The sequence below is a fragment of the Heteronotia binoei genome, chromosome 13, assembly GCF_032191835.1.
Source record: "Heteronotia binoei isolate CCM8104 ecotype False Entrance Well chromosome 13, APGP_CSIRO_Hbin_v1, whole genome shotgun sequence".
Taxonomy (NCBI): domain Eukaryota; kingdom Metazoa; phylum Chordata; class Lepidosauria; order Squamata; family Gekkonidae; genus Heteronotia; species Heteronotia binoei.
This window is the reverse complement of record NC_083235.1, coordinates 69,835,187-69,860,270: the sequence shown is the minus strand read 5'-3', so window position 1 is coordinate 69,860,270 and position 25,084 is coordinate 69,835,187. Positions and strand designations below refer to the sequence as shown.

Below are 25,084 nucleotides of genomic sequence, written 5' to 3'. Positions count from 1 at the left end.
ATTTCTTGAATCGGACTTGGCAACCCTTGTTCCTGGCTCCACCCCAATGTCTCCTGGCTCCACCCCCAAAGTCCCCAGATATTTCTTGAATCGGACTTGGCAACCCTTGTTCCTGGCTCCACCCCAATGTCTCCTGGCTCCACCCCCAAAGTCCCCAGATATTTCTTGAATCGGACTTGGCAACCCTTGTTCCTGGCTCCACCCCAATGTCTCCTGGCTCCACCCCCAAAGTCTCCTGGCTCCACCCCCAAAGTCCCCAGATATTTCTTGACTCGGACTTGGCAACCCTTGTTCCTGGCTCCACCCCAATGTCTCCTGGCTCCACCCCCAAAGTCCCCAGATATTTCTTGAATCGGACTTGGCAACCCTTGTTCCTGGCTCCACCCCAATGTCTCCTGGCTCCACCCCCAAAGTCCCCAGATATTTCTTGAATCGGACTTGGCAACCCTTGTTCCTGGCTCCACCCCAATGTCTCCTGGCTCCACCCCCAAAGTCTCCTGGCTCCACCCCCAAAGTCCCCAGCTATTTCTTGACTCGGACTTGGCAACCCTACCATGAAACCCGCAGCGTCCGCTGGGCGCAGCTCCCGCCGCCCAGCAGGGGCTCGACTGGGCAGCCGCTCTCTCCCCTCCCCTCCCACCTCTTCCCCCCCCCCCCCAAATGCCCTTTGCAAACGGCGCCTGGCAGCTTCGGGGGAGCTCTGCGCCTGCAGGCTTCGCGGCGCGTTGCAAAGGGCTCCCCTCGCTCCGAGCCGTGCGTAAAAGCGCGCCGGGGGGGCCAAGGCGAGGCGGCGGAGGGGGAACGAGCTCGACCGGGGGGCCGGAGGGAAGGAGCGGCGCTAAACTTTGGGCAAAGAAGCGAAACTGCGGGAGGGAGGGACCGGGGGGGGGGGAGCAAAAACCGCCAAGCGCTCGCCTTCACCATGGAGACGCGAAGGCCAATGGGAAGGGCAGAAGCTGTTGATAGAGGCGGAGCGTCTCCATAGCAGCCGGAGAAGCCTTTTCCAGCAGCTACTTATTGACAGTGCTTCTGTTGCTTACAAATCACAGCGGCTCCGCCAGGAAAGAGCTCGGGCAGCGCCAAGGCTCCGGCTTCATCCGACGGGGGAGCTGCAGAAACGGATCCCCTGCTCTCCCCCCCCCTTTTTTTTCTCCCCCCCCCCTTGAATCCCGCGCAACGGTCGGGGGGAGCTGGAAACATTTGGGGGTTTCCTGGTAGGAGCAGGTAAGAGGAAGGGGATTCTTGTCTTTCTGCCAGGTGAGGCTCCCTGGTCACCTTGAGCCCTCTTTCCTACCTGATGTTAGAACTGGGAATTGCACCGCACCCCAGCACCTTAGGTTTTTCGCTTGAAGCAATTTTATTAATAACGTATGGTAACAATAGCTAATTTTATCATCCCTATCTCTAACCCATAGGATAGTTTCCAGTCCCCCCTCCCGCCCTTGCTAGACTCCCGCCGAGGTTCTAGATTTAAGTTCAGTTATAAAGGTACCCTTAACCGATCAACGTTCAAGATCTTTCTTTTCTCATATTCATATTAAAAAATTGTCCAGTGTCTTTTTAGGTTCCACTCTCTCTCTCTCTACATATCCTCTAGATTTAAGTTCAGTTCTAGATTTAAGTTCAGTTATAAAGGTACCCTTAACCGATCAACGTTCAAGATCTTTCTTTTCTCGTATTCATATTAAAAAATTGTCCAGTGTCTTTTTACGTTCCACTCTCTCTCTCTCTACATATCCTCTAGATTTAAGTTCAGTTCTAGATTTAAGTTCAGTTATAAAGGTACCCTTAACCGATCAACGTTCAAGATCTTTCTTTTCTCGTATTCATATTAAAAAATTGTCCAGTGTCTTTTTACGTTCCACTCTCTCTCTCTCTCTACATATCCTCTAGATTTAAGTTCAGTTCTAGATTTAAGTTCAGTTATAAAGGTACCCTTAACCGATCAACGTTCAAGATCTTTCTTTTCTCATATTTATATTAAAAAATTGTCCAATGTCTTTTTACTTTCCACTCTCTCTCTCTCTCTCTACATATCCTCTAAATTTCTTCCACTCCTTTTTAAACACAAGCGCGTTAGGTTCGAGTGCCCTAATGTCAAGCCCTTCCAAGAAATCAGTCAAGTAGGCAATTGCAAGTATACCCACCGTAGCGGCCTTCTTCATAAAGATATGTGGTGTTTTGATATAGTTTTGTGCGTTTGAGGTCTGAGTGGTTAGCATCTTTAAAAATGTCTCGTTTGGGGTAAGGAGGAGGGCTGGAAATAGAAAAACAAGGGCTTCACGGAAGCTGCAGTCTTTGGCCTGGCTCGCCGATCTGAATAACTTCTATAGCGTAGGTTGTGTTTTGCAAACAAGGTCGATATGATTTCTAAAGCCGCACTGGCGTCCTTTTACAACTCGATCCAGAAACCAGCTGAGCCCGAGCAGGTGGCTTTGAGCCAAGACTGCTTCGTATCAGGAGGAATGCTAAGGACGTTACGTGAAGTGCTGTGAAAATCGATAGGACTGATATAAAAATGTTCGTAGCGCATAGATTGGTACCGGCTCTGTTGAATTAAAGAGATTCGAGTTATGGATTGTGGGTGCTGGAAACAGATTTCCCATTTTGATTAGGTGTCCCAAGCATAGGTTTGGAAAGCCAAAGCGTTTGGGAGGAGAGGGGACATTAGGCATCCCCTTTCTAAGTTGGATGGCAAACATATTTCTACATGTGTATCTGCTGCTTTGTAAAGATGATAGTGGTTGTACCTGAAGAGAGAAATCAAATATGTGCTACCCTGCATTGCTCTAGATTAATTGGGCAAATGCTGAAGGGTGTCACTGTTGTAACTCCTACCACTTAATGGATTGCAGCAAATGTTGTTACCCAGAAAGAGGTCCTGCTCTTTATTTCATTTGCATGTTTCTATCTGGATTTTAACGTAGTTTCAGTAGCAACAAAACAAAAATCTTGATCGATTGAGAAAAATCTTGCCCCAAAAGGGAGAAGGCAGCACTGGGATGAATTCCACAGCCTCGTCGCCATGGGCCACATAAAGCAAGATAGTTAAGCGGGTCGATTTGAGTTCCTGCACCCAGGCGTGACTCGATTCCCTGGGGGACACATTAAGGATATATTTGACTCCAGTGCTTTGAGAGTGTTGGACTGAAAAGTAACCTGCTAAACTGTTTGTTTGCTAGATGTCCGGGATCTTGAACATCTTTATGTTGCTGTTGCAGGACTGTCACTCCCTGCCCTTTCCCTTTCCCCTCTTCCCGTTCCCCCACAACTCCTGAATGCTGGACCTCCCTATTTTGCCTTCTACTGACATGACTGACAACTGGCTGAACATGCAATCAGAGGAAGAGAAAGGCCAGGAGAGCAGCATGGCAGACTCGGGCAACTTGGACGACAGCTTGACCAGCTTACAGTGGCTTCAAGAGTTCTCCATCATCAATGCCAACATGGGCAAGTCCTCCTCCTCCCCGTGCAGCACTGATCCCCATGGGTATCACAAAATTCCTGGATCGGCTGCGCCATGTTCTCCCTTGGCTGGTGATCCAGCTTGCATGGGGATGCCCCATACTCCGGGCAAACCCATCTCCTCCTCCACATCCAGGACTGCACATCTACAAGGCCAGCCGTTGGAAGACATCGATTACAAGACGAATCCCCACGTGAAGCCTCCTTATTCCTATGCCACACTCATCTGCATGGCAATGGAAACCAGCAAGAAAACTAAAATCACCCTCTCAGACATCTATAAGTGGATTACAGATAATTTCTGCTACTTCCGGCATGCTGACCCCACATGGCAGGTAAGTGGTTATGTCCCTCCCCACTTGGGCAACTGCCTTTGGGAATGAGGTCAGTCACGAAATGTGGGTGACGTTTTATGATGCACCTCTTCTCCTCCGAGGGGAAAAGAAAACAGAATCCATTGATACTTCATCGTGGTTGAAGGCTCCCTGTGTCTCCCAAGTCAAGATTGATAATATGACGTCGTTGCTGTCACTGATAAATTTCCAAAATGGTTTTAATCCTCACAACCGCCTTGTGAGGGAAGTGTCACAAATAATAGATTCACCGTCAAGAAGCTGAGATAGTGCTCCGAGGCCTCCTTGTGCAGAGTTCATAATAATCTGTGATTGGCCAAGAAATAGTTCTTTATAGCTCTAATGTGGGCATTAGCATCCTACTTCATGGATCATTGTTCCTCACACAGCTAAGATCAAGGTTCCCTAATTTTCATTTTTTGCCATCTGATAGGGGACTCATGTTGGTACACCATTGGTCAGGCTAATTTTTTTTGGGGGGGGAGGGGCCAAGAGGAAGAATTCTCTTTATGTTCCCCCTTTAACACTAGAAAGCAAATACATTATGGTAATATTCATGCGGTAGCTCCTTTCTACCCTTCCTTTTCCCAAAGGTGCAATTATGGTTGCTTGGTATGTCTCCTATCAAAAATGTTTTGCCTGCAGTAAGCAGTTAGTAGCACGCAGAGGTTGCTGTAAATTAGACGGCAGAAAATGTAAACAGGCATTTGCTCATTGTGAAGATAGTAATTATCTTTATGTCTTCCTTGCAGGACACATGCTAAGGATGACTGAGGGAATTACTGTCCTTTTTCTAAGACTACAGAAATCACAGTAACTATAGTCACTTAAGGAGGTTCTAGATGCTCCATGCACAGTGTAGAATAGGGTTGCCAAGTCCAATTCAAGAAATATCTGGGGACTTTGGGGGTGGAGCCAGGAGACATTGGGGCGGAGCCAGGAACAAGGGTGTGACAAGCATAACTGAACTCCAAGGGAGTTCTGGCCATCACATTTAAAGGGACAGCACACTTTTTAAAATGTCTTAGGAAATAATGAAGGATAGGGGCACCTTCTTTTGGGGCTCATATAATTGGACCCCCTGGTCCAATCGTTTTGAAACTTGGGGGGTACTTTGGGGAGAGGCACTAGATACTATACTGAAAATTTGGTGCCTCTACCTCAAAAAATAGCTCCCCCAGAGCCCCCGAAACCTCCAGATCAATTCCCCATTATACCCTATGAGAAACGATTTCCATAGCTAACAATGAAGACGTTTCCCTCTCCACACACACACACACACACCCCTTCTCGCAAATCTGATGTAGGGGATTGCCCTCTCTACTCACCAGCCAGCTTATTTCAGCAACAGACACAGGCACAGAAAGTTGAAGCCTTTCACCACCTCCGGAGGTGCAAAGGCACATGGTCCTTTGGGGCGGGGCAGGAAGCAGCCTGGGAAAGCTCCGGCTGCTGCGATAGAGCTGGGTGGGAAGGGGAGGGGCAAGGAGAAGCTGCTGCAATCGAGGTGAGAAGGGAAGGGAGGAGGAGAAGCATTGGGGATCGGTGGGAACGGGAGAGGAGAAGCTGCTGGGATTGGGGCTGGGTGGGAAGGGCTGCCATTCCCCCCGCTTTCTGAATTTTTGGCCAGCGGGGGGAGGAGGAGGCTCCAAATCGGGGGTTTGGGAAGCCTAGTGTAGAAATAAGCACAACACGCCAGTGAGGACAAAGTGAAAGAGAAAAAACAGGTGGAGAGATAAGGAGAGCCAGCAGTAGTGGTTATGGTGTTGGACTAGGGTCTGGGAAAACCAGGTTCGAATCCTCACTTTTGCCATGGAAGCTTGCTAAGATAACCTTGAGCCAATCTGTCTTAACCAAACCTGCCTCACAGGGTGGTTGTGGTGAGGATAAAAATGGAGGGGAGAGAATGATATGATAAAGCCACTTTGGAACTCCCCACTGGGGACAAAAGCAGGGTATAGATGAATAAATAAAAAAGAAAAATTGGAGGAAGGATAAGGAGGTAAGAAGGTGAAGTGCAGTGGCCAAGTGTCTGGTTTATTATACACCCGAAGATTGCAGGGCTGATTCTCCCAACAGTCTTGACTTCCGGGATTTGGAGAATGCTGAGCTGACCTGCCTCTCTAAGGGGGGCAGACTGGAGCTTCTGTTCGGGGTAGTAAAGGGCAAATTTTTGCCTTCTGCCTACTTTTCTCAGTGAGAGATTAGTCAAGATATGCACAGGAAACTTTGAGGTGATTTACCTTGGCTAAAAGGGAATCCCGGGAGGGGGGCTCTTTTGAGGCTTTGAGGGATCCCCGGAGAAGAGTTGCATATTCATCATCTGCAGAAGCTTACAGAGTCATTTATTTGACATAAGCTTGACAAGATCCTAATCTTCTTTGAGACTGCTAAACATCTGATGCTGTACGAGACCAGTGTTGATCTGGATGACCTTAGAAAAAGGTACCGATTGTTATCTACCATTCCGGGACGATTTTAAAACAAACAAAATACTATTAGAAGGTGGGAAAGAGAAAGTTTGAAAGCTTGGAAGAAGAAGAGGAGAAGGGGGTGAATGTTGGACTTTGTTAAATTAAGGACAGTGTTAAAAATTGGAAAGGAATTTAAACTGTAGGCCTACTGCTACAGTCGCTTATAACTTGGGGATATGGGGGCCAAGGATCTACAAGGTCAGGAGGCATTGAAGCTAGAGAAGTGAGCAATGATGCATTTTCTGAATTTTGGCGCACTTATGACTATGGCTCAGGAACATTTCTGTCTTGGCGGTCATAAAGTATGAAAAGTAACGACAATTGTTCTTCAGAGGCAAGCTGCATGTAAGGGTGGGAGATCTGTGAGCAGATCTTTCCAGCATTTTTAGAAGGAAATGGAAGCCACTTGGGTTCCAGTGCAGGAGAGAGGGCTCATGCTTTCTCTGACCCAGCATGGTTTGCTGGGTTGCGACCGATCCTTCCCAACTCCATCCCAAGCTGTTATAAGACCGAGAAGGGGGAAAAGATAAGCAAAATAAATGTGCCTTTCTCTCCCCCACCCCAGGGCTAATACCAGTGAGACACATGATAGGCCATTCCTCTTTTGTATCCCCACTGATATCACTTTGATTTAGCTGGGACCTCACACAGATAATATTTACCTTTTTATAAATTATGGGAAGATTTGTTTTGTTTGGCCCTGGGATACCTGCAATTTACAGTGAAATCCTAAACAAAGTATCACTCTTCAAAACACATTGACTTCATTTGGCATAGAAGGGTGGCCTTGTTAATTCTGAATGTATTTGAGAGCAGGCCATTAAACTTCCCATGTCTCTTTGCTCCCATGCCTTTTACAAAGACTTTGAAAGTCAACCTCTCACACCAAGAAACCGTCTTCCATATCCTGTACTTGCCTCTGACAGATTAATTTCCGTTTTCAAATTTTAGCTTTTCACAAATAGAAGGTACCAGTCTAGACCAATCTGTGTCACTCCTGGAAAACATTTAAATCAAGGGACAACTTTGCATTCTACAGGAGTTAAACAGATAATCTGCTCTTCTTGCCACCAGATTTCCATTGGTGTGGGGAAATCAAAGGTGCCGGCAGCATCACCTCATCGAGTACTTGTTAGAGTAGCCAAATAATTGAATTTTAGAAGAAGAAGAAGAAGATATTGGATTTATATCCCGCCCTCCACTCCGAAGAGTCTCAGAGCGGCTTACAATCTCCTTTACCTTCCTCCCCCCACAACAGACACCCTGTGAGGTGGAAGAAGATATTGGATTTACATCCCCCCTCCACTCCGAACAGTCTCAGAATGGCTCACAATCTCCTTTCCCTTCCTCCCCCACAACAGACACCCTGTGAGGTGGGTGGGGCTGGAGAGGGCTCTCACAGCAGCTGCCCTTTCAAGGACAACTTCTGCCAGAGCTATGGCTGACCCAAGGCCATTCCAGCAGGTGCAAGTGGAGGAATGGGGAATCAAACCCGGTTCTCCCAGATAAGAGTCCGCACACTTAACCACTACACCAAACTGGCTTTTACTAGCTGATACTTCTCAAGATTGACGTTAAAGACACAGAAATGTATGAGAGGGACGGTAAAGAAGTAGAAAGGATAACAGGAACCAGACAGAGGATTGTCAGAGAGCAGATGAAAATAAATAAATATTAAATAAAAAAAGGTGAAAGGGATGGAATATTTCATCAGACGTATTTAATTTCTGAAGCAGTCAAACACAGAAAAACGATACTTTCCCAATAACTTCTTAAAGAATCATTAAACCATAATGTTTTGGTCTAGATCAGTAGGACTTTAGTCTGCAATGATCTTTGTCTTAGAACCCAAGTTATCACCATGTTATCAGTGTTGAAAAGTGCACTGATAACATGGTGATAACTCTCCTTTGCAGTATGGTAAACTTCTCCGTTTGAGGCACATCACTGAATTTTCAGTGTGGGCAATGCCCAGCTAATTGTGACCTTCACCCCTTGGATTTTTATTTCTTTTTACATCAGAGTCACAGTTCCTAACACTGACCCAACTATAAGTCTGGGTAGAACCCCAAATAAGGGTTCTCAGTCTCATCTTTTAAGATGCTTATTTGGGCTCTATTATTGTAGTAATCCACATGCCTCATGATTTTTTTTATTTGTCCATCAGATATTCCTTCTAAGACAGTAGTGCTTTCCCCTTCGTTAACACTGAGTACAATCCAAGGGTGCAAGCACTGTTTCTCGCAGAAATACATCTCAGTGAAAGGAAAACTTTCTCCACATATGATTCTGCCATCCTTATGTTTGATAGGCCTGGCATTTGTATTATTTATATGGTTATGGTTACTCTTGAGGAGTAGCTATAGCACTGAGTCTCAGACAGAAACCCCACTGAGATGTTCTTCACCGCATTATCCGTACGCTAAAACAAAGTCATTTCACCTTCTTCTAAATGGTCGCTTCATGACTGGACTGCAGGACCCAATGGAATCATATAATTTTGCTTCCTGCCAGTACATCTGGGTGAGTTTAAGCCCAACCCTTCCTACATTGACCTTCTCCTCAGTCAGATCTCTTAAGTGCTAAATGAGGCAAGACGCTCATGCCCACAGGACAGAGGCAGCGAATAGATTATTTAAAGTTGGAGCACAAGTTACAGTTGACGTAAGATGGGTCAGCAGGACTTCTAGCAAAAGTGGCCTCCTCCTTATGGTGGTATTGAATGATTCCTGCCCAGAGCTTTAATACTCAGGACTGCTCAACAGAGTTTCCTGGCTAATGGCAGGGGAGGAGGGATAATCACCATGTGATTACAATATATCCAGATGGTGAGTTGTTCTTTATATTATTTATCCCTCGTGTTTATATTCCCACCTTCTTCCAGTGAGCTCAGTGTGGCATATATTACAGCTGTGGAACTTCTGCTACGATTTATTTATTTAAAACCTTTATGAGCCACCTTTCCACTTTATGGCGCTCAAAGCAGTTTACAATATAAAGAACGATAATACAAAACAGAGTTTAAAACCCTCATTTAAGACTGCCACCAAATTAATCAAATGCAGTCTTAAAACTGTCTTCAACTGCCTCTTAAAGACTGAAAGTAAGGGAGTCAGGCACACCCCCCCCCCCCGGGAATGGTGTTCCATATTAATGGTGTTGCCACCAAAAAGTCCCTCTTTCATGTACTGCCAAGTGATTGTCTTTGATTGATGGAACAGTCAGGTGGGCTGTTCCTATGATCTTAATTCCTGGGCAGGAACGTATGGGAGAAGATGGTCTCTCAGATACCCCAGTCCCAAGCTATGAAGGCAAAAACAGCACCTTGAATTGGGCTTGGGAACAGATCAGTAGCCAGTGTAATTGCTACAATATCAGCGTCACATGTTCCCCAAAGCTGGCCCTGACTAGTTGCAGCTTCTGAACAGTATCTAGGGTAGCTCCACACAATGTACATTGTAATAGTCCAGTCTAGTTGTAACTAAGCATGGATTACTGTGGCTAGATCTGACTGAACCAAGAAAGGACTCAGCAGAAGGACCAGCCAAAAATGGGCAAAGATTACAGTGATATAGTTGTTGGAGGCACATCTATCATCACTGTAATGCATGTCCTTTTTGGCCCTTACCTGTTTCCTTACCTAGAGCTTCATGACCTTGGCAGCTGTTACTTCAGCTCCAAGAGGAGAGTATTTTTGGAAAGGTCACATGCACACAAACAAACTTCATGGTTTTTGTCAGCTTATTCTTCTGCTTACTGATATGTCCAGAAATACCTTTGTTTTCTCCCTCTGTGCACCACAGCTTCTTAATTAAATTGGTCTGAGTGAAATTCAGCTTCCAATCACAACTTCTAATGTTTTGTTCATGTTTCCGTTAATGATAATTAAGGATATAGTTTTGCAACAATGTTAATTAGGCTGCAGTCACCAAGCAAACACAGAAAGGTGGGAGAAAAAAAGCAACAGAATGGATTATGTTGACTTCTGGATGTTCCAGAGCAAGCCACTACACTAGGAGTGAGTTACTTCAATCTAAGTAACTCTGATTCAGTACCTCTGCATTGGCTTGTACTCAGCATTAACTTAAACACAACCCAAATTACCATAGGTGAGATTACCATCTCTAGAAAGTATAAATAATAAAAAGTTAAAGTAATACCGAATCTCTATTTTGGGTGAGATCCTCTTGTGTCACGCTGTGCATTCCCAGCGAAGTGTGATAACCCTGCAGACGCTGGTACTAACAAAGAGTTGTGACAGTGTTACAAAACTGGTGGTTCATTTATTGTAATATGCAGGTTTTAATCAAAATAAGGGGATCAACAAAGAAAAGATGTCAGTTCTGAACACTGTAAATAAGAGACACTGAACGTCATCTGTGGCATCCTGAGAGTCTGAGACTTTAAGTATGTGATTGCATAGAGTGCAATTTTCTCTGGGGAAGGGAAGGATATTCTGGTGTCACTGCAGAGAATTTCATATTTGGAGACGCCCCTGTTGCAGTAGGGGTGGGGGTACCAATGTCAAGTTGGCCAGGAGACTGGTAGAACGAATTATGATGGCTAAGAGAGCCACACATCTGTTCCCTCTTGAACATAAAATGTTGACTGTATTGCAATTTAAATCTAATCTAAGTGTTATTTTTAATATGCAGAACATTTTATGTACCTTACCTTGTGCATCCTCACAATAAAAATGTGGACCGTAGGAGACCTATTTTGCAAACAGGAAAGACAGATTGAGAAATAGGTGGTAGTAGTAGAAATAATACTATATTTCATGTCTAGGTGAAAATTTCAAAATCCAAATCCAGCACTCCAGTCATATTGTAGGCGATGGCATCTGGGACATGCAAATAGTTTAGAAGAAACAATAATAAATAGTGAACATCATTTATTTATAAATGCATTAAGTACATTATGAGATTCTTCCTGAGTAAATAGCTGGGAAATTTTAGTATTCCTAAAAGTAATAAACATGGAGGTGTTGTACAAACAAGCAAGGTCCTCAAATATTGCCTTTCTTTGCAAACTTTGACAGTGAGGTTAAAAGATTCTCCCCTTTCTGTTGCATTTTTTTAAGTATTCCATTGCACTCTACAAACATGCAGGTCATTTGATTGATTAGTACAGGAAAGAATGATAAATATGCTAACTAGCTGGGTAATAATCAACTGTAGACAATTCCAACAATTTTAAAGTGACTCTAGGCCAAGCAGAGGGGTATTCTGTGACCCTTGTTAAATTTAATTAAACAGTAAATTCTGACTCACTGGAAACCAGCATATTTGCAGGAATTTCTTTTCTTTTCTTTTCTTTTCTTTTCTTTTCTTTTCTTTTCTTTTCTCTAGTCATCACCATGTTCTCATCTGCCTTGCCAGCCCCAGTTCCTGTAAGTGCAGAGTCAAAATGTCATGCCACCCATAAGCAGTGGGGAGATGGAGAGAGATTCCTGTGGGAGCTGTGTGTTTTGGAAAGGAGCCAAGATGCCTGGAGAGTTTCAGCCTACAGGAATGGGGGGTTTTATTTAGCCCTCCAGGCATTCAAGCCTTGGTTTTGCTCTTTGGCAATAAGGATTATGGATGAATAAGCATAAAGATATCTAGGCAACATTTTTTTTTAAAGCCCTCCCCCAATCCTTCACCATATCCAATCTTTTAACACCCTCTTGGCTTTGTGTACTACAAAAGGGTGTTATTTACCCAATAACAGAGTTTCCCTTCTAATTGTGCACATTGCTCCACACACACATTCATTCTTTTTAGAATAGCTCTATGGGAACAGAAAATGTCCTCTTTTTGGCATTCTCTTTGTTGTGTTCAGAGCTATTCTAATTTCTCTCTCTCTTTTTATTATGATGCAGAGGCTGAACACAAAAACAAAGCCCAGATCAACCCAGGGATGCCACATGAGTACACAAATGTGTGTCTCAAATCAGTGTGCAACTATATCACAAGAGGCTGAAGCATGTGTGGTGTCCCCAATCTGCGGCAGATTAAGTAGCTCTTCCACAGGGTGCTGCTATTACATTTATGCCACGATGGCTGTCTTTTATGGGACAGTCCTCTCAGCATCAGACTGCAGACAAGACGTACGCAATGAAGCTTGTAGGGGTTTTTTAAAACCTGGGATGACAGTTATATGCTCCGTTTGCATTTCCAGTCTCATGGAGAGGCATCCTAAGCAGGTCTGCTCAGTAGTAAGTTGCATATTATTCAGTGAGGCTTACTCACCAGGGCCAGTGAACAAGGCTAACTTCTCCCCGCCCCCCCGCACTGATAACGCCACTAAATTACATGGGGGCACCCAGTTTAGTCCTCATAGAAGGCAATTGCCTAGTTTGGCTAGTGGCCAGCCCTGTTACTCACATAGGGTTGCCAATCCCCAGGTAGGGGCAGGGGATCCCCCGGTTTGGAGACCCTCCCCCCGCTTCAGGGTCGTCAGAAAGCGGGGGGAGGGGACAGAAATGTCTGCTGGGAACTCTTATTATTCCCTATGGAGATTTATTCCCATAGAAAATAATGGAGAATTGATCCGCGGGTATCTGGGGCTCAAGGGGGCTTTCTTTTGAGATAGAGGCACCAAATTTTCAGTATAGCATCTAGTGCCTCTCCCCAAAATACCCACCAAGTTTAAAAAAGATTGGACCAGGGGGTCCAATTCTATGAGCCCCAAAAGAAGGTGCCCCTATCCTTCATTATTTCCTGTGGAAGGAAGGAATTGAAAAGGTGTGCCGTCCCTTTAAATGTGAGGGCCAGAACTCCCTTTGGAGTTCAATGATGCTTGTCACAGCCTTGATCTTGGCTCCACCCCTAATGTCTCCTGGCTCCACCCCCAAAGTCTCCAGATATTTCTTAAACTGGACTTGGCAACCCTATACTCACAGGAATGTTCCCTTAGGATTGCAACCTAAAGCATTGATACAGAGGCAGATTTTGAGGAGGGGCAGCGGCCTTCTCCATTCTGAGATTGCTGTGAATTATCCATGTACCTAAAACCATCAAGGCACAAAACATGTGATGTGTTTTATAGTGACTCCTTAAAAGAAAAAAAGAACATAGGGACTCTCAGGAAAGATAGAGCCTTAGTACTGATTTCCCCCCCCCCCCCCCTAATACTCCTGCTCTCATTTCCTGCCATCTCACCACACTTATTTGTGCTGAGTCCCTGCCAGATAAAGGCATGACAGCAAGTCATTAGTTTTACAATTTTAATTAGTTTTACAGTTTTAGCCCCTTGTGTGTGTTACTGGGTGTGAAGGTGGGAGTTTTGACTTGCTGGGCTGAAATGACAAAGAGTTTTCTCAAGAACTGCTCCTGTCCTTTCCAAACTTTGCACAATGAGAACTCCACACATCCCCCCTCAGAAGTGTGTGTGTGTCTAAGATGCATCTCTTTATGCCTCATGCAATAGACGGAGTTGCCACTGTCCAGTTTTCTACTGGCGTAACCAGTTTTTCTCTCTTCTGGCCAGTAGCCGGAAACTTTTTAAGGGATAGGAAAGAGCCCCGTTTTTAACAGTTTGGTTCCTTTTTAGGCAAAGGAACTTGCTGTGCTGTACCTTTAAGATTTTTGGAGCACTAAGCTCGCAGCCAACTTTAACTTGCATTTTTAACCCAACATTTTCTGTGTTTCAAAAGTGCCTTCTGTGCACACAGCAGGTGTCTTTGGATGCCTTTTCTGCAGGGGCAGAATGTCTGTTATGGACACAGGGGAAAGTTCCAGTGGTCCAATGATCACTGGCCATTCCAGCCAAAGTGGGTTTTACTCCACTTTGAGTAGATAGGGTTGCCAGCCTCCAGGTGGGTCCTAGAGATCTCCCGCTTTTACAACTGATCTCCAGCTGGTAGAGATCAGCTCCTCTGGAGAAAATGCTCTGAAGGGTGAACTCCATGGCATTGTACCATGCTGAGGCCCCTCCCTTCCCCAAACCTGACTAGGCTTCCCGATCCCCAGGTCTCAGCGGGGGATCCCCCGGTTTTACAGGCTTCCCCCTCCCCCGCCAGCTGGCCGGCAGGGGAAGCCCCGCCCCCACAGCCATTATGCACCTCCATGAACAATTCCCATAGGGAATGATGGGAATTGATCCACGGGTATCGGGGGGCTCTAGAGGGGCTGTATTTTGAGGTAGAGGCACCAAATTTTCAGTATAGCATCTAGTGCCTCTCCCCAAAATACCTCCCAAGTTTCAAAAGGATTGGACAAGGGGGTCCAATTCTATGAGCCTCAAAAGAAGGTGCCCCTATCCTTCATTATTTCCTATGGAAGGAAGGCATTTTAAAAGGTGTGCTGTCCCTTTAAATGCGATGGGCAGAACTCCCTTGGAGTTCAATTATGCTTGTCACACCCTGGTTCCTGGCTCCGCCCCAATGTCTCCTGGCTCCACCCCCAAAGTCCCCAGATATTTCTTGAATTGGACTTGGCAACCCTAAACCTGACCCTCTCCCAGATCCACCTCCAGGTATTTTCCAACACCGACCTGGCAACCCTGTGTGGGTAGGATTACCAGCTCTGTCTTGTGAAATATCTGGAGATTTTAGGGGTGGACCTAGAAGGAGGCAGGGTTTGGGGAAGAGAGGGATCTCAGCAAAGTATAATGCCATATAGATAGGGTTGCCAAGACTAATTTAGAAAATATCTGGGGACTTTGGGGGTTGAGCCAGGAGATTTCTCCATTCCCATGAATGAATGAATAAAATGCAGCGGTGCAGTTCCCCTTAGTAAGTCTTCATTTTCTCATCCCCCAGCAGCTTCACTTTCACTAATTGAAAGTGAACACATACACTCACAAAGCAGCCAAAATACAGTTTGCTAGCTCACACTTTTGTGGTCTCACTGGGGCAATTTACTCACGGTGTTGCATGTAACCATCTGCTGTATAGTCAACTAAGTTCTTCAGACTAACACAGGGAAACCAAGGGTTCTAGTTTACCCTTTACTATGCAAATGACTTCTGAAAGGATTGTAAAACAAACTGAGGGTCTGGGCTGCTTCCCCTTCCTTTGTTACAGCTTCAGAGCTCACTGGGAGCAACCATGTTATTCTGCCGGCTCACCCTGCCCCTGTTCAGCCTGGCTCCTACAGATTTAAAGGCACACACACCATATAAAAACAAGCGTTTCCAAGCTTCTTTAGCCTTCCGAGGTGAAAAGGCACATGGTGGCTGTTGGGGCAGGGTTTCCCCCCACCGGTCAGCTTGACTGGGGGTGGGAAAGAGCCTGCAAATCCAGGGGACCCCCACTGGGATTTGGAGACTAACACGCTTACTTCCAAAGCAGGTGTTTTCTCCAGGAGATCTTCAGTCACCACCTGGGGACTGCAACCCAAAAGAGAAATGCAGAAAAATAGAACTGGGTGGGGGGGAGCCAAAAAGCCTCTGCATCAACCAGCCTCCAAAATGAACAACAATTACAATTTCTTATGAAAAGTAATACATGTCTTAAACAAAGACATACAAATATTAGTGCATGTAAACAAGAACATCTGTCACCCCCATTCCCCAAGTCTCTTCACGAAACATCCAAGGTAAGTGTTCTCATAAGAGTCCAGTGCTCCAATTTTAAGAATTTCTTGGTCCAAAGCAGCTTGGCAATCTTAAGTTTATTCACAGCAGAAGCCAGCAAAAACAATACAGATAAAACCAATGCTGGTTACAGTAAACCCATATAAATTGTGCTGAGCGATATTTTCATGAAAATGTGAGAAAACAGGTGTATACGTTGCCTTGATATGAATTATGAGGAATGTGATTGTATGAAGCTCATCAAAGCCTACGTGAAATGAGGATTTAAGTGTGGCCTCGTCGCTTGATAATATTGCTAAGCTGCGTTGGACCAAGAAATTCGTGGAGCACTGGCCTCTTATGAGAACACTTCCTTTGGATGTTTCCTCCTGACCCATTTGCTTGAAAAAATTGCTGTGACAGCATCACCTCACGCTTTATTAATTGGTATTTGGGGTTGGCTTCGACTTTTGGTTATTTTGTTCTGTCATTTGAGCCCTCGGCGCTGTTTCTGAGCCTGGGGGCTCTGCCTCTTGACCCCGCTGATATCCTTTTACTTGTCTTAATGCTGTGTAGGAGGGCGAGGCCAGTCTCTGCCCCTGAGTGAGGTCTGTCCCTTGCCAGATTGGTGCTTTTGACGAAATGGCAATCCTGGGGTAACAGAAATTTTATGTAGGCTTCACTAGAAAGGATACTATTGATCACAGGCTGTCAAAACGGCTGCCTTGTAGCTTAAACGTTTTGTTCTATTTCTGTCATGATTCAATAATGCTATTTTTGTAACATTTGGTGCTGTGGACTCTATACAAACAGAGAAACAGGAAAGTTAAGACATTTTACCACTTTTGTCATTTCTGTAATAACAAAATGGCTGTTCCCAGTTTCTTTTGAATTAGACTAGCCTCTAGTACATGCTTCTTGCACTCACTGGTTCTTTCTTTGAATCACTTCAAAGAGGAGAGCCAGTTTGGTGTAGTGGTTAAGTGTGCAGACTCTTATCTGGGAGAACTGGGTTTGATTCCCCCCTCCTCCACTTGCATCTGCTAGGATGGCCTTGGGTCAGCCATAGCTCTGGCAGAGGTTGTCCTTGAAAGGGCAGCTGCTGTGAGAGCCCTCTCAGCCCCACCCACCTCACAGGGTGTCTGTTGTGGGGGAGGAAGGGAAAGGAGATTGTAGGCCGCTCTGAGACTCTGTCCTTGAAAGGGCAGCTTCTGGGAGAGTCCTCTCAGCCCCACCCACCTCACAGGGTGTCTGTTGTGGGGGAGGAAGGTAAAGGAGATTGTGAGCCGCTCTGAGACTCTTCGGAGTGGAGGGCGAGATATAAATCCAGTATCTTCTTCTTCTTGTGTTCTTATGTTCACTATCACTACTACACCTTTCATAACAACACATCCTGTTCTGTCTAGGCTTGCCATCCCCAGGTCCCAGCAGGGGATCTCCCGGTTTTGCAGGCTCCTTCCTGCCTCCAGTCAGTTGGCCGGCAGGGGGAAGCCCTGTCCCAACAGCCACCATGTGTCTTTCCACTTCAGAAGGCTTAAGAAGACACTTGGAAAGGCTTACTTTTTAGATAGTGTGTCTGTGCCTTTAAATCTGTAGAGGCCAGGCTGAATGGGGGTGGGGTGAGCCGGCAGAACAACACGGCTGCTCCCAGTACCTGTGAAAGCATCCCAGACCCTCCGTTTGTTTTACAATAGTTTCAAAGGTTGTTTGCATAGTAGAGAAACTAGAAACTTTGGTTTCCCTGTGTTAGTCTGAACAACTTGGAACTTCAGCAACTCGTGAGTACATTGCCCCAGTGAGACCACACAACTGTGTGATTGCAAACTGTTTATTTTGGCTGCTGTGTGTGTGTGTGAGAGAGAGAGAAAGAGCACAGGGGATGTGCAACTGCTTGGGAATGAGGACTGTATTCAGGGGAGGTGCACTGCTGTATTTTTACTTATTCATTTTAGGGAATGTGAAAGTCTCCTGCTCCACCCCAAAAGTCCCCAGATAGTTTCTGAGTTAGACCTGGCAAGCCTAGTTCTGTCTCAGACTTAACAGGTTGATTTGCAGTTGCATTTATTATCAGTATAAGAGCAGCCTTCATTAATAACAGACACACTAATGAGTAATAATGAAAACTTCTGTTTACATATTACAGTGAATGTGTGGATACTCTGCATATATGTGCATATGTCTGTTCATAAGGGATGCCAGCCTCCAGGTGGGACCTAGGGTTGCCAAGTCCAATTCAAGAAATATCTGGGGACTTTGGGGGTGGAGCCAGGAGACATTAGGGGTAGAGCCAAGATCAAGGCTGCGACAAGCATCATTGAACTCCAAAGGGAGTTCTGGCCATCACATTGAAAGGGACGGCACACCTTTTCAATGCCTTCCTTCCACAGGAAACAATGAAGGATAGGGGCACCTTCTTTTGGGGCTCATAGAATTGGACCCCCTAGTCCAATCTTTTTGAAACTTGGTGGGTATTTTGGGGAGAGGCACTAGATGCTATACTGAAAATTTGGTGCCTCTACCCCAAAAAACAGCCCCCCCAGAGCCCCAGATACCTGCGGATCAATTCTCCATGATTTTCTATGGGAATAAATCTCCATAGGGAATAACAGAGTTCCCAGCAGACATTTCCTTCCCCTCCCCCCACTTTCTGATGACCCTGAAGCGGGTGGGGGGAGGGCCTCCAAACCAGGGGATCCCCTGCCCCCACCTGGGGATTGGCAACCCTAGTGGGACCTGGGGTTCCCCCAGAATTACAGCTCGTTTCCAGATTACAGAGATCTGTTCCCCTGAAGAAAAGGAATGCTCTGGAGGGTGCACTCCCCAGGCTGGGCTCCAAAATCTCCGAGAATTTTCCTACCTGGATCCGACAACCCTAGAAACAGCCAATGCACATTTATTTTACATATGAAGCCAGAGGCCAGTATCTGGATAAATGTGGGGTTTCAGTCACACACTCACCTGAACGTGCATTTAATGTAACATGATAATTATTCATTGCTTATATATAAAGGAAAATCAAATGTACACTGTATATGAATTGCATATAGGTCTGTTCCTAAGTCACAGTGAATGCACATTCAGTCTGTATACAGTGTACACTTGTTTTTAACACATGCATTGGATAATCCTCATGTTACATTCAATGTATGTGTAGCTGGATGTGCAGGACAGACTCCGTGTTTACCCAGACACTGGTTTCCAGTTCAAGCTGCAATGTTAGCACACACTGGTTTTTCTTTTAAACAGCTGTATGCACATTTGCTGTAACATGCACAGGATCTCACGGAAACTAATGTTCACTGAAATGTTCACTTAAACTAATTAACGTAGTAGGAATTGTGATATTCCAAGAGTACCAATAATTCTTTATTAAAGACCACATCATGAAATGGCATTTAAAGAACTGTAACATTGGCCATCAAGTCTATACGATTTTTTTTTAATCTACATTGTTGGCAGACATTCTGTAAAATTTCTACCCTTCTTTTTCCCCTTATAGCTCATATAGATTCTCATATGAATGATAGAAAGTAGTATTAGGGACATGGCTTTTGTCAAGTCAAGATTTGATGGGGAGATAAGTCCCGCCTTCCTGGCTCCCCCCTCCCTCCTGGCTCCCCCTCCCACCCACCAGGGACTGTCAGGGGTGGAGCCATCCCCCCCCCCCAAAGGCATTTTGAGAAGGAGGAGGCAATATGGCTACAGTGGTTTTTTTTCTTAGGTTAAAAATTGTTTGGTGCAAACTGTATTTTTGTGGTCTGTGCTTTTGTACAATGGGAATGAAAAGGATTATTATACAGGTTTTAAACTTGCGCTTTTGAAAAAAACCCTGTATTTTGGAAAGGACTGTGCATTTGTGCAGTGTGGGGGAAATGTTTAGTGTTTTTTTTGCAGCAGTATTTAAAAAGGAGAGAGTAGAAATCACAAATTCCTGCCTCCCAGACAGAGCAAATGTTTGCAGGGGCTTAGAGCAACAGCAGTTCTCTCTTCCTGCTTGCCCCACAGAGGAGCACAGACACTCTAAGACATGGTGTGTGCTGAGAGAGAGAGAGAGACAGACAGAGGGTGTGTGTGTGAGAGAGATACCCTTTGCGCCTTCAGCCAGCCATAGAATGCTTCAGATCCCTTTTAAAATACAGTTACACACAGGTTCCTTCAGGATTTTAGCACTAAAGCAGGAAAGACAGAGAGAAACTGCAGAGATAGCAAAGTTTTAAGCCATAAATCCATTGTCTTGTTATTATTATTTATAAAGTTTGTGTGGTTTTTTATTTTAACAAGTCAGAGACAGCAGCAAACGAGGGGGGGGGGTGTTCCTCTTCAGCGTTAGAAATGCTGGTTGAAGGGTGCAGCTGCCATTGGCTGAAAAGGACCATGTGATTCCCTGCTTTCTGAATGGCTAGAACCCCCATTTCAGCTGGGGTAAATTCTGTCTGGTAGGCTACGTCGATTGGCCCCTGGTTTCTCAGTCCCTCCTCCTCAGCCTGGCGCGCTGTGTTGAAACTCCAGCAGTCAGTAAGCAGGGCGTCTGGCGGAGAATACGCATTGCTGAAAAGGAATTTGCTTTCCTTTAGAAAAAAAAAGTTGGGGAAAAAACGGTCTGCTTGGTAAGCTTGCAGCTAGCTTTTGCTTTATGGCTTAAAGCTCTTTGCATGCTAAAAACTTCCTGCTCTATGAAAGGGAGAAGAGCCGGGGTCTCTCCCTCTTTCGGGGGAAGGGGAGCTGTATTAAAGCCCCTCCATTCCAGTGTCAGAGGAATGTTTGGGAAAGCTGGCTTAAAACTTTGCTGTTTCTGCAGTTTCTCTCTGTCTCTCTCTGTGTTTCCCGCTTTAGGAAGCTGGAGGGGTTTTTTTTCCTGGGAAGTGCTAAAATCCTGAAGGAACCTGTGTGTAACTGTGTATTTTAAAAGGGATCTGAAGCATTCTATGGCTGGCTGAAAGGGCAAAGGGTATCTCTCTCACACACACCCCCTCTCTCTCTCTCCCCCTCCAGCACACACCATGTCTTAGATGTGAGAAAAAAACCACTGTAGCCATATTGCCTCCTCCTGCCCAAAATGCCCTGGGGGGGGGATGGCTCCACCCCTGACAGTCCCTGGTGGGTGGGAGGGGGAGCCAGGAAGGCGGGACTTATCTCCTCATCAAATCTTGACAAAAGCCATGTCCCTAATACTACTATAGAATTTTAAGAGCAAGCACTATTCTTATCATACCATGAGGACATAAAAGTCCATTCAACAAAAGCAAAAGAGGCACATTCCACCATATGAACATTCTAGTCATCTTTGGAGACCTTGCTGCAATTGCCCCAATTACCTGAGGCTAGACAGGTAGTGATGCAAGAAAAGGCTTTCTTGGTTGTGGCACCAAAACTTTGGAACTCCCTTCTGTCTCCCTCAATCAGTGTCTTCTGCCAGCAGGTGAAGACCTTTTTGCTTTTATTTGACATTTCCAATAATGGTTATTGGTCTTCCTCCCTGGTTCTGGTATTGTTTGTTCGTGTTTGTATTGAAGCATTTTAAATGTTTTTAATTGTTCAAATGTTTTAATGTGTATCACTTTGGGGATCCTGGTTGAGTGGAAAGGTGGCATAAAATGATTAAAATCAGGGCTTTTTTGAGTAGGAATGTACAGGAACGCAGTTCCAGCTGGTTTGGTGTCAGGGGTGTGGCCTAATATGCAAATGAATTCCTTCTGGGCTTTTCTACAGAAAAGTCCTATGTGAAACAATGGTGCCATCAGGGGGTGTGGTCTAATATGCAAATCAGTTCAGGTTGTGCTTTTTCTACCAAAAAAGCCCTTACAATGAAATTCTTAGCAATTGCCAGATTCTTACTGGGATCTTAGAAATATATCTGCTTCCACTTCATACGTTTAAATAGTGTAATTTTAATGGCTTGGTTTTGTTAAAGACTACAATGGGACATAAAGACATGTAAATTGATTTTTAAAGTATGTTGGAGTAGGCCATCTGTTTGTCTGTAATCATACTTCTAACCATGATTTGGGGAGGGACGGTGGCTCAGTGGCAGAGCATCTGCTTGGGAAGCAGAAGGTCCCAGGTTCAGTCCCTGGTATCTCCACTAAAAAGGGTCCAGGCAAATAGGTGTGAAAAACCTCAGCTTGAGACCCTGGAGAGCCGCTGCCAATCTGAGTAGACAATACTGACTGAGGGTCTGATTCAGTATAAAGCAGCTTCATATGTACATATATGTACATGATTATAACAGTACTCCAGATCTGATTGTCTGATTGTCTTAAACCACTATAGTTTGCTCTCTTGCTAAAAAGACTTTTGTAATTATATAGAATCAAAGGGTCGGAATGTACCCCACTGTCATCTAGTCCAACCCTCTGCACAATGCAGGAAATTCACAAATACCTCCCCCTAAATTCACAGGAACAGTATTGCTGTCAGATGGCCATCTAGCCTCTTTAAAAACCTCCAAGGAAGGAGAGCCCACCACCTCCTGAGGAAGCCTGTTTCACTGAGGAACTGCTGTGTCAGGAAGTTCTTCCCAGTGTTAAGACTGAAGCTCTTCTGATTTAATTTCAAGCCATTGTTTCTGGTCCTACCTTCTGGGGGCGCAGACAACAAGTCCGCACCATCCTCTACATGACGCTTTTCCTGATGCTGCCAAAATTAATCTCTCTCTATTCTTTTGATTTCAGAACTCCATTAGACACAACCTGTCCTTGAATAAGTGCTTCATCAAGGTGCCTCGAGAGAAGGATGAACCTGGAAAAGGTGGCTTCTGGAAAATTGATCCTCAGTACGCAGACAGACTGATGAACGGGGCATTCAAGAAGCGCAGGATGCCCCCTGTGCAGATCCATCCAGCCTTTAGCGGCAAAGTCCAACAAGATGCCAGTTCCAGTTCTGCTAACCAAGCAGCGACTTCATGGAAAAACAGCATTCTGAAAATCAATATGGAGTCTCAACAGCTGCTCAAAGAGTTTGAAGAAGTCACCAACGATCAGAACTGGAACCTTGTGGATGGGAAAATGAGCCATAAACGCAAACAGCCGCTACCCAAACGGATGTATAAGACAGCCCGCCTCTCCAGTTCCCCCATACTTACTCAGGAAGAACAGACAGAGCTTGGGTCTCTGAAAGGTGACTTTGACTGGGAGGCTATCTTTGATACCACCTTAAATGATGATTTCTCCACCTTTGAGGATCTGGAGATTACCCCTCCTATTAGCCCAATAACCAGGGATGTAGACCTGACCGTGCGAGGAAGGCATATTGACTGTCCACAGGAATGGTGCCCAGTTGGACAAGATTATGTCCTAACAGAATCCAACCAGAACAGTTTGGACTTTGATGAAACCTTAATTGCCACTTCTTTCCTTCAGCACCCCTGGGATGAAGGGACTAATGATTACCTCTCGAGTTCCGTCAACATGGATCCTCTGTTTGAACTCAGCGACCCTTCTTTGCAGACAGAAATGAATGACTGGAACAATGCCGGGTGTCTTTAATAAGAGACTGATCCCTGGTTAGAAGGCTGAAGATCACCCCAGATCAGCCTGCTATATGAACAAGATATTCCCAGAGCTGCAGGACTTTACAGACTGAAGAATCCTCTGGCATATGAGACATCTTTATTATTTGGGGCCAGAAGCGTCAGATGTATCTGAAAGCAACACATATGGGGAAACTCTGTGTCCCATGAGACAAACAAATACAGTACTTATTTTTGTGTTCTTTTGAAGAAATATGGACTTTTTACTTTAGGGCAGAGGGAATAGAAAAGAGCATATCTTCTTTGTAGAAGAAGGGAGGAGGATGTTTGAGTAAGATGGAAGAGCTGGCCTTTTCTGGTAACTAAGAATGTTTTAGATCACCTGCAATTTCCTCTTCCTTCTTACGCCTGCTTAATCTTTCCATCTCCCTCCCTTTTTTTGTGTGAGTGTGTCTGTATTTCTACCCAGGGAAAACTTCTAGATAAAACATGTGGCAGTTAAGTAGCAGGCAAATACAATTTCCACCTGTATCCTAGGAGTCTTAGAACTAGTTTAGTAGTTGAAATCTGTAGACTCTGATATGAATCAACTAGTCAAGCTCTTTATGGGCTTTTAAAAGTAGAGCCTATTATATATCTGTATCTATTAAGAAACATATTTTTAGCTACAGGGCAAAATCAGTAGAGTATTGGAGGGATGAGGATTGTTTGTAATAATGTTAATGAAGATTGAAGCATATCAGCTGTTTGTTATACAGAGGAAAATGTAATGAAAGATGCAAGGTGGAATTTGGACAGCAAAGGATTAAAAAAAAGCACTATACAATGGAACCTGATGTTCACCAGGTGATCCTTTTGACTTATTTTTGTATTTCATATTCTTGACCATTTTGCAATCTTGACTGAATGTGTATGCTGTGAAGCTTAGACACGATGCACTGCAGGCTATTCTCTAACATTCTGGACCACTAACAAAAGCAATCTACCCTTTTCTAACTGGAAGTTATGAAGGAATTTTGCGATCGTATGACAGAATCTGACAAATCAGCCAACAGCTTAACTGATCGATAACGAATGGCTACGTTTTCTTCTCCTTTGGTGAGGCGGCTATGGAAACTGCTAAAACATTTCTCTGCTTTAGTTAATGCCTTGTAGAGTATTAGCCCCCAGCCAGAGTGATAATTTAGTGTTGGCTTTGAAATGTTGCTGTTTTTCAGTGGCTCTTGACTTAGGGACAGTTATAGAACACAGAACTTGTATGCAGGGGAAACTGCAAACAACTGAAGAATCTTCAGCTTCATTCTGCCTTATTATTCTTATATCCTAGAGTTGAGGTTGCCACCCTAATAAATATTTTTAGCCCAGAGTGAATGTTAGTCAATAGTCATCTTAAAATTTGCATGCATTCAAATAAATTAAAATATTTACATAGCCACAAGAAGTTCTCTCTTTCTGAATATGGTAATATTTTCTGTTTGTTATCTTTTAAAGAGCTGTAGAATGAGGGTAAAGTGCCATTGTCTGCATTGTGCAGAAGGGAAAACCAAAAGGACTTTAGCAAGACTCACTTAAATGGTTTTTACATGCCAGCATCTCCTTTATATTCATACTGGTCAACACTATGAATCTTCAGGTGTTAACATTCCCATGCATCTCATCACGCCATCCCCATAGTTTCCAAGCATTTGCTCCCTAGGGACAAAATTCTAGGTGCTGTTTTTCAATGGCGAATATGATTATTGGCCCCCGATAAATGCATAATATTGTGTATTCACAGTGACGAGAAAATGTATGCTCATCCATCAGGTGATTTGTACAAAATA

At 44.7% G+C, this 25,084-nt stretch overlaps 1 protein-coding gene across 1 annotated transcript in view; it reads left to right on the top strand.

Annotated features, from left to right (window-relative positions):
* Nucleotides 1–24,696, top strand: part of FOXJ1 (forkhead box J1) — a 35,023-nt gene extending 10,327 nt beyond the window's left edge. Inside the window, exons 2-3 of the mRNA XM_060252759.1 lie at nt 3,222–3,800; nt 22,465–24,696. Of these exons, the coding sequence (XP_060108742.1) occupies nt 3,279–3,800; nt 22,465–23,277 (1,335 nt within the window). The 5' untranslated portion in view covers nt 3,222–3,278 and the 3' untranslated portion in view covers nt 23,278–24,696. The remainder of the gene's footprint in view (nt 1–3,221; nt 3,801–22,464) is intronic.
* The last annotated feature ends 388 nt before the right edge of the window (nt 24,697–25,084 follow it).